A 10,000-nucleotide genomic window follows, 5' to 3' on the forward strand; every position below is an offset into this window, starting at 1 on the left:
CTGCTTGGACAGCAGGAACATCTGCCAATCAGAGGTCAGGCTGAGTCAGAGGGCGGAGCTTGGCAATAAAAAAAATAAACACTCAATTGGTTTGCATGGTTTCAAAGAAAACATCAAAGGGTGTGTGAACGTTTATCTTACGGTCAAATTACTTGAAAGAAAAGATAAAAGAATGAAAAAAAAAACATTCACACCATTTTATTGTATTCCTCAAAAATCTTCTTCACTTCCAGGGACTGAGTCTCGGTTTGGTCCTGAAGCACAAGCGAGACAAATCGAAATCAATAAAGTCTCACGAGACACAAACGACGAGACGAGAAGAAGCAGGACAAAGGGCGAACCTGCTCTTTGATGTGGATCTGCGAGAGGCGCTGCAGCTTGGTGGCGTGTTCCGGAACCCCTGAGGAAAGAAACACCACGACTTCAAACCTCAGCAAGCGAAACAACCTGTGACCAAAGAACATCGCCTCCTTTCTGGTTTTTTATATATAGAAGGTCAGAGATCAAAGCAGAACGTCTCTGAGTACTGGAGGACGAGACACACCTGTGATGTAGACGCTGTCCAGCAGCGGCTGCATCGTGTCCACCTGTTCCAGCAGAGCCGCCTGGGAGAGCAGGAAGTCCTCCTCTGAGCAAAGAAACAAAACACAAAGTTCAGTTTAAAGTCCCAGTGAAATGAAGATTCCACCTCCAAAACTCTCTGGTGTCTCTTCCAGGGACGTTTTCCTGCTAACTGGCTGAAGGTAAAATGTTAAAACACGGCAATCTGCGAGAAATTAGCCGATAAACGGCGCCATTTCCTCTGCTGGGCGGAGCTTCTGACAATAACAGAGTGACATCACGAGTTGTGCACACGCCCAAGTTGTGTTTACATTATGGAGGATCAGAGTTTTGACCACGAAGAGGCTGAATTGAACCAGATTTCATCATCGTGGTCATTTCAAACCCAGTGATTGATGAAGAAGACCCAGAAGGTGGTTCTGCCATCGGTGACCCCGTCTGGAACATGTTTGAGGAAGCAGAAGACGCTTCGTCCTCCATTCGTCCTCGTCTCCTCGCCTCAGCAGCCGCCACTTTTCACCTTTGAGGCTTTGAGGCTCCTGACTTTTGGCAGAACGACCGGCTTCCTGGTTCCAACACGTCCAAGAGCTTTTCTGACTGTGGAATCACCGGAGATGAGTCCAGGTGTTACTGGATCATCTACTAGCCGCCTGAGCTAGCAGCTCCCACTAGCCGCTAGCCTCTCCCGCCACCTGTGCTCCTTTCCTCCTCTCTGGTCTCTTCCAGGCTCAATCTTTCATCAAGGCTCATAAAACGCGACTATAACTTCAAAACACTGTAAAAACTTGGATATTTAAGAGGAAACAAGCCGATATAAACACAACAGGTCGAGATCTGCACAACTCGTGATGTCACACATAGGCTCCGCCCACAATGGCCCACGAAGAAGAAGGATTCCCCCGACTTCCTCGGCTGGAGATTCAAAATTCAAATAACTTTGTTCTGCGACAACAGTGGAGGGGCAGAGTCGGAGGAACCTTACAAGTAGAACCCCAACTATTGTTTTTTTGCAAAGTAGTGTTTTACATTTCACTGGGACTTTAAGCTGCTCTGTGGGAGAAATATTACTTTACGACGAGTCCAAACATCATACATTACCAGTATTGCTAAACTTTAGAAGATAGAATTTCACTGCTGATACAAATATTTTTTTTAAATCCACAGGAAAATAAATGCGAACATATGAATATTCCAGCTCTTCGTCTGTCAACCTGCGAGGATGAACTCCAGCTTCATGGCGTCGGGGACGGTGATGTGGTCGGTGAACTGAGGGTCCAGGTACTTCAGCAGGTCTTCAACTGCACACAAGATTGAACACAAACTACACGTCAGAGCAAATTCTCCAAACTCTGAAGGGCTTTAGATCCTGACATCCAAACTGGCAAAGGTGCTTTTCAGCTTTCAAACGAGAGGAACGTCGGAGATATTTTCACTTTTTATCAATCTACATTTCGCAGAATCACATTTAATGCTAGTTTTTTCATGAAAACAAGTTCAATGAGACTGATAACCTGCTGAGATCTATAAGAAACAAGAAGGCCGTTGCTGGGCTAATCCCCCGCCGGAGGGCTTTATATTTCCTCACAAAGCAGCTCTAAGGCAGCACACTTGGTACACTAGAGGGTGTTCCATGGGTCCTAGTAGATCATTATGTAGAATCTGAAAGGTCTTCTTCATAAGCTATGTCAAAATACGTCTCCAGAGCCCAAAAGATGTTTTTTATGCACTTAGTGACCCTGTGACCTGATATGCAAATTAGGTCATGGTCCCCATGGTGCCCCTTCTCCCCAGGTGGAGTGTCCATGTGTGAAGTTTGGTGACTGTGGGCCCAGGAACTGCTGAGAAATGAGGAGAAATGTTTATATGAAAATACATGTATTGTGCAACCATGACGAGCAAACTTCAGACCCTTACCAATCTTCAAGGTCAAGGTCAAGGTCAGGTCACTTGGTATGCTGGAGGGTGTCCCCAGAGTACTAGTAGGTGTGTATACAATGTCAGAGCCCTAGCTCAAAAACCTAGGCCTCCAGAGCCCAAAATGTGTTTTTAAGCACTTCGTGACCCTGTGACCTATTTAATATGCAAATTAGGTCAAGGTCACCATAGTATCCCCTCCCCCTCTGAGATGTATCCACATGTGAAGTTTGGTCACTGTGGGCCCAGGGGTTGCCGAGATATAGGTAGGAACGGACGGACGGACGTACGTATGGACGTACGGAGACTGTTTCAAGATCCCCCTTCGGGGCCTATCGGCTACGGCGGGGGACAAAAAAGGCGTCACGCTCCAACACGTGATCGTCACGACGAGCGAGACTCACTCTTCTTGTGCAGGATCTTCACCCGCTCCCTCTTGTTGGCCGTGTTCGTCAGACCAGCCTGGATCCGGGACAAAGACTCGGCACACTGGAGGGAGAGCGGACACGTGAATCAACGTCTGTACGTTTTCAGCGTCTCATAGTCGATAAATGACCTTTTAACAACCGTGTGATCGGCTCAAAGTGTCCCTGAGGTTCATTACACTAAAAAAAGATGCAAAACTTTTGTTTTTTTTAATTCAAATATAGCAGCTTTATGCAAAATATTCTACAAAGGAAGCATTGTGTGCCTTCCAGCCCGTGAATAGAACTCCCGGGAAGCCGCCCATCACATGACGCCTTGATCGGACCCCGACTTTCCCTTCGCTTCACGTCTTGTGCACAAAGTGTACGAGACGTATGAGAGACGGCGAGGTGAGACGTGGACATGTGAGGCCTCCCAGGAGACGCCGGATGACTCCCTGGAAAAGTGTATTTAAGTGACCGTTTTGTATTTGGTGCACCGGGTGTTTTCCCCAATTATCTACGCGTGCAAAAACTATGTGACATGGGCCATAATTCCTTCATCCTTTTCCTCTTTTTCTCACTTCAATGCACATTTATTCAAACTTGCAGAAAACAGTGACCAGATGATGATATTGCAGAAGCAGTGGGGCAATAAAAGGTCCAGGTTTTTGGCTCCAGACTGGGGATTTCATGTGTTAAATCAGCACATTGTCCCCATGTCTGCATTAGTTTAGTTTATAGTTAAATTTCCCTGAACTGCAGAGAAGCTGGAACCACAAAACCAACTTCACTGTAAATATTACCGCAATTCACTGCATAATCGATTGTTTGGACGTTTTAAGGCGGTGAGAAAGAAACGTAAAAAAAAAATAAAAAGATACTAAAAACGAACATAAACTAAGCTGACAGTGACTGAACAGAAAGTTTATTATAAAAAAGAAAAAGGGCGTTAACTGCCACCGCTGGCTAAGCTAAGCTAAGCTAAGCTAACAGCTATCGAGCTCCTCCAAAACACACCAAAAAGACGCTAAAATGTGCGAACCTTGACGGGCTTCCCGCTCTTGTTCCTCCTTTCTCCGTATAAACGAGTCTCCAGCGTCTGGAGACGCATTTGTAGGCTGTCGACTTCCAAATTTTTTGCCATTTTTGAAGCTAAAAGTGACACAGCGACAACAACACCCGCACGGCTTGTTGATGAGGAGCGTTGCGCGATGACGTCATGACGTCGTCCTCCCTCCTTCTTCTTCTTCGCTGTTTTGTCGTTAATCCGCATGTCGCGCTGCACCGCCGCCGCGAGCCCCGGAGGGGGAGTCACACATCGGCTTAACGATAGATTCTGATCAACTGCGATCAATATTCCTCGTATAAACACTCCTGCGGCTTATCCTCCGACACGAGCGTCCAATTTTTGATCAACACTGTTATAAGTGGCGACATAAGGTCGGTCGGTGCTCATAAAGTCTGTTTGTAGAGTAAATTAGGAGACTTGAAAGGAAGCATGAGCCCCAACGGAACATTTCTTTTTCCATATTTGAGATGGGGTAAAAGTTTTAAATTAAAGTACATTATAAAAACTGAAAATACCTGTGGAACAAACTTCTTTTAAATCGGGAATAAATCTTCAATTATCTGCTAAAACTTCCCAATAAACAATAGAGTTTCTCCTTTTTATGCCTTCTTTGTAAAGCACGACGAACTGCCTTGCGTCTAAATGGTGCCAGAGAAGTAGATCTGCCTTGCCTTGCCTTGCCTGTAGTGTAAGTGTGAAGACTTGAGCGTAAACCCGAGTCTGAACGAGGAATTCCAAAAACTCCACTGTCCACCCAGTGACGTCATCAACGTCGCGTTGCGATTTAAATTGACACGAAAACCTAAACGCAGTTATGACGATAGATTTATATAGTTTTATATCCATGCTTATGATGACAATGACATTTTTTTTTTTTTTATTAATTTATAATTTAAAAAAATAAACATTATAAAAAGACCTCCGGGAGCTGTGTGTGCGGCGGCTGCAGTGCTGAGCGCCGCCGCCAGGGGTCGCTGTGTCACCGCCGCGTTTCAGCTGTTTTTCCGGTGACAGCGGCGGAATGAAAACACCGACAGCTCGGCCCGCTCCCCATTCAGGCTCCGCGCCGCGCAGCGACACCGAGTAAAGGCTTGTTCCTCCCCCACCGATCACCGAGTGTCCTCCGGTACGGGAGCCTCCTCCGAATCGTAGAGTGGTAACCGGAAGCGGGACCCGGAAGGAAGCCCGCTGGTGTTTTTTTTTTTTTTTTTTACCGTCAACACTCGTACCGGGGGCTAAAGTTAGCTCCGTTAGCCTCCGAGCTAACGGCAGCTCGTCTGCGTAGTTCGGAGTTCGGAGTTTCCTCGGAGTTCCACCGGGTGAGTCGGCTCCTCTTCCCCGGTCTGTAGCTCGGTAACAACCCCCGCTGACACCCTCCCTGGAGCTCCGAGCCCTCACCGGGGGGCGAGGAGCCGCTGCCGCTCGGCCGGGTACGGCGGCGGGCGGCGGGCGGCGGCGGCTCGCGCTCAGGTGAGATGCTGAAAGTTGTTGTGCTCTTCCTGCTGACAGGTTCTACCGGGGGGACCGGAGGGGGGGACCGGAGGGGGGGGACCGGCGCTTCTCCTGGGGGGGTCCGGGCGGGGGGGTTTCTTCTTTATGTGTCACTGGGGGCAGGAGCGGCATGGCAGATGACAAGGACGTGCTGAGGGACGTGTGGTTCGGCCGCATCCCCACCTGCTTCACCCTCAACCCGGACGAGGTGACGGAGCGGGAGGCCGAGCCGTACTACGTGAGTCCAGGACACCTGGCGGGCCCGCCTGCACGACACACGTAGCCATACATCGCCACACGTAGCCACACGTTATCATTCATCCCCACACGGAGCCATACATCGCCACACGTTGCCATACATCGCCACACGTTGCCATACATCGCCACACGTTGCCATACATCGCCACACGTTGCCATACATCGCCACACGTTGCCACACGTAGCCACACGTTATCATTCATCGCCACACGTAGCTGCACGTTATCATACGTAGCCATACATCGCCACATGTAGCCACACGTTATCATTCATCGCCACACGTAGCCATACATCGCCACACGTCGCCACACATCATCATACGTCGCCACACGTCATCATACGTCACCACACGTCGCCACACGTTGTCATACGTCACCACACGTCGCCACACGTTGTCATACGTCGCCACCTGTCGCCACACGTTGTCATACGTCGCCACACGTTGTCATACGGCGCCACACGTAGCCACACGTAGCCACACGTAGCCACACGTCATCACACGTCATCATACGTCGCCACACGTCATCATACGTCGCCACACGTCATCATACGTCGCCACACGTCATCATACGTCGCCACACGTCACAGCACGTAGCCACACGTCACCATACATCACCACGCGTCGCCACAAGTAGCCACACATTGCCATACGTTGCCACACATTGCCATACGTTGCCACACATTGCCATATGTTGCCACACATTGCCATACGTTGCCACACATTGCCATACGTTGCCACACATCGCCATACGTTGCCACACATCGCCATACGTTGCCACACATCGCCATACGTTGCCACACATCGCCATACGTTGCCACACATCGCCATACGTTGCCACACATCGCCATACGTTGCCACACATCGCCATACGTTGCCACACATCGCCATACGTTGCCACACATTGCCATACGTTGCCACACATCGCCATACGTAAAAACTGTTCAATGTCACTTTTTCAAGACGTTTTCAGAGAAATAGTTTAAGAGTTTGAGGATTTTTCTCCACAAATCTAACAATTAAATCCTTCAAATGCAAAACAAGCGATTTTAACACACGTCTTAAAAGAGACTCAAGGCCAGGACTCAAGGCCAGGACTCAAGGCCAGGACTCAAGGCCAGGACTCAAGGCCAGGACTCCGGTCCAACTAGAAACTCGCCATCAGAGAGACCGCCTGGAAACTGAATGAATGAATGAATGAATGAATGAATGAATGAATAGGATGAGCTGATGTGAAACTGTCCAGAGCCTGACGCCCCCCCCCCCCCCCCCCATCCCCCCCCAGCTGCTGCTGCCCAGGGGGAGCTACCTGACGCTGGTGACGGACAAGGTGAAGAAACACTTCCTGAAGGTGGTGCGGGCGGAGGAGGTGGAGGAGGTGTGGTTCGAGTACGAAGGGACGCCCCTCAAGTGGTGAGACCTTTGTGTCATTTTCAGCTGAAACAAACATTTAAAACACATTTTATTAACACGTTTTAAATGTTTTTAACTAAAGAACAAATGAAGAATGAGAGTAAATATTCCACCGCGAGACAAACAGGCTGCAGTTGCTGAGCTCAGCCACCAGGGGGCAGCAGAGCAACGCGCACTGAACGTTTGTGCAGCGAACTGATGTAAATAAATCAGAATCAGTGATTTCTGCTCAGTGATAATTCACCTTATTGGCTTTGAAACGTCACTGCAGGATGTTTTTTATTCGTAACAACTGAATTGTTGAATTTTTTTGCGGTTGAATTTGTTTTTTGCAGCTGGATTTGTTTTTTGCAGCTGGATTTGTTTTTTGCAGCTGGATTTGTTTTTTGCAGCTGGATTTGTTTTTTGCAGCTGGATTTGTTTTTTGCAGCTGGATTTGTTTTTTGCAGCTGGATTTGTTTTTTGCAGCTGGACTTTTTTTTGCAGCTGGATTTGTTTTGCAGCTGGATTTGTTTTGCAGCTGGATTTTTTTTTTGCAGCTGGATTTTTTTTTCCAACTGGATTTTTTGCAGCTGGATTTGTTTTTTGCAGCTGGATTTTTTTTTCAACTGGATTTTTTGCAGCTGGATTTGTTTTTTGCAGCTGGATTTTTTTTTTCAGCAAAATTTTTAGACACATTGAATTTTTACACACTGAATATTTTTAGATGTTGAAAAAAAAAAAGAAGCGTACTTGAAATTCAAAGTCTGATTTCAATGGTAAAAATGTTTTTTATTCAGAATCTGACGGCACAGTTTTACTTCCATATATATTTGTTCCTGTGTTTTGTCTCCGGGACTCAGGCACAATCCAATCGGGGTTCTGTTCGACCTCCACGCCTCCAATACGATTCTGCCCTGGAGCATCACGGTGCACTTTAAGGTAGGACCCTGTGTGTGTGTGTGTGTGTGTGTGTGTGTGTGTGTTTTTATCACTGCTGCAGAACAAGAAGAGCTGCAATATTGAAAGAAAAGTCACGTGACTGCCGCCGACGTTCAGTGAATAAAATCCTACCTGGACGTTTGACGTTCAGCAAGACTTAGTTTAACTTCTGCATATTTTCTACCTGATTAAACGTATAAAAAGAAGAAGAAGAAGGACAGTTTGTTAGTTGTGGTCGTGGTTAAAGGGCCGGTGTGCGTTTGTGTCACAGAACTTCCCCGACAGCGACCTGCTCCACTGCTCCTCCACCTCCGTGGTGGAGGCTCACTTCATGTCCGGCATCAAGGAGGCCGACGCCCTGAAGCACAAGAGCCAAGTGGTGAACGACATGCAGAAGAAGGACCACAAGCAGCTGTGGATGGGCCTGCAGAATGGTGACACACACACACACACACACACACACACACACACACACACACACACACACACACACACACACACACACACACACACACACGTCCAACTAGTGGAAGAGAAGATAGGTGTATAGTAATAGAGAGAGACTCCTGCTCCACCAGAACCCCCCCCCCCCAGCTTTTCTTTTAATAATTGCATTTTCCTTTAATTAGCATTTTCTACATTTGTCCACATCAGACTCTCAATACGGCTTCAAATATCTTCAGTTGATGATTTGTTTGTATTTTTCATTGTAAAAATTCTGCATTTTAATCAGTTATTCTGCATCAATCCAGTCAGTCACTGGTCAAAACTGTTAACGTGACAAAGTGGAGGACGTTAGAGGACGTTAGAGGACGTTAGAGGACGTTAGAGGACGTTAGAGGACGTTAGAGGACGTTAGAGGACGTTAGAGGACGGTAGAGGACGTTAGAGGACGTAGAGGACGTAGAGGACGTTAGAGGACGTAGAGGACGTTAGAGGACGTTAGAGGACGGTAGAGGACGTTAGAGGACGTAGAGGACGTAGAGGACGTAGAGGACGTTAGAGGACGTTAGAGGACGGTAGAAGGACGGTAGAGGACGGTAGAGGACGGTAGAGGACGTAGGAGGACGTTAGAGGACGTTAGAGGACGTTGGAGGACGGTGGAGGACGGTGGAGGACGGAGGAGGACGGAGGAGGACGGTGGAGGACGGTGGAGGACGGTGGAGGACGGTAGAAGGACGGTGGAGAGGACGTAGAGGACGTAGAGGACGGTGGAGGACGGTGGAGGACGGTGGAGGACGTAGGAGGACGTAGGAGGACGTAGGAGGACGGTGGAGGACGTTGGAGGACGGTAGAGGACGGTAGAGGACATTGGAGGACGTGGAGGACGTTGGAGGACGTGGGAGGACGTAGAGGACGTAGGAGGACGTAGACGTCACGTCCTCTAACGTCAGAACTGCAGTTTGACTCCAGTTTGACACCTGATGATCCGTTCAGACTCGACGTGTGAAACTGAAGGAAGAAGGAGGGGCTGAACTGAGAGAAACTGAGAGATGAAACTTCACCTTCTACACTTTCACATTAGAGAGAGAGAGCGGGGGGGAGAGAGAGAGAGAGAGAGAGAGTGGGAGAGAGAGAGAATTAGTCTTTTATTCTAAATAACATTATACAGTATTTATTCATTTTTTAAATTCGATTATTTCAGGCATGTGACATTCAAGCGTTTTGTACAATCATACATATATAACCAATATCCACACACACGCATCCAAATATATATATATATATATATATATATATATACACACCATTTAATAAGTAATCCAATGATAGCTTCTGAAAACATAGTAACTCCAGGTTTAAGTATAACCTACATGCACCTCGTATATCTTAATATATGTTAATATTCCTGAAAAGGGGGAGGAAGAAGTGAACTTCCTTCGCCTCCTCCAGTATTTAATAATCATATATTCAGAATATATCGTATTATATATGATAATATAACAGTTATTTGTTCTGCTCAGCGTC

At 47.5% G+C, this 10,000-nt stretch overlaps 2 protein-coding genes across 2 annotated transcripts in view; one reads left to right on the forward strand and one right to left on the reverse strand.

Annotated features, from left to right (window-relative positions):
• dctn3 (dynactin 3 (p22)) overlaps window positions 1-4,080 on the reverse strand; it is a 4,604-nt gene extending 524 nt beyond the window's left edge. The window contains exons 1-7 of the mRNA XM_080500714.1: window positions 3,925-4,080; window positions 2,880-2,964; window positions 1,773-1,859; window positions 545-628; window positions 342-400; window positions 195-254; window positions 1-21 (exon numbers count right to left, since the gene is read on the reverse strand). The exon at window positions 1-21 is cut by the window's left edge and continues 524 nt beyond it. Of these exons, the coding sequence (XP_080356840.1) occupies window positions 1-21; window positions 195-254; window positions 342-400; window positions 545-628; window positions 1,773-1,859; window positions 2,880-2,964; window positions 3,925-4,026 (498 nt within the window). The 5' untranslated portion in view covers window positions 4,027-4,080. The remainder of the gene's footprint in view (window positions 22-194; window positions 255-341; window positions 401-544; window positions 629-1,772; window positions 1,860-2,879; window positions 2,965-3,924) is intronic.
• Window positions 4,081-5,548: 1,468 nt separating this feature from the next.
• atg5 (ATG5 autophagy related 5 homolog) overlaps window positions 5,549-10,000 on the forward strand; it is a 30,666-nt gene continuing 26,214 nt past the window's right edge. The window contains exons 1-4 of the mRNA XM_080500716.1: window positions 5,549-5,680; window positions 6,984-7,111; window positions 7,954-8,032; window positions 8,304-8,466. Of these exons, the coding sequence (XP_080356842.1) occupies window positions 5,573-5,680; window positions 6,984-7,111; window positions 7,954-8,032; window positions 8,304-8,466 (478 nt within the window). The 5' untranslated portion in view covers window positions 5,549-5,572. The remainder of the gene's footprint in view (window positions 5,681-6,983; window positions 7,112-7,953; window positions 8,033-8,303; window positions 8,467-10,000) is intronic.

The sequence above is a fragment of the Blennius ocellaris genome (assembly GCF_963422515.1).
Source record: "Blennius ocellaris genome assembly, chromosome: 8".
In the NCBI taxonomy this organism is placed as follows: domain Eukaryota; kingdom Metazoa; phylum Chordata; class Actinopteri; order Blenniiformes; family Blenniidae; genus Blennius; species Blennius ocellaris.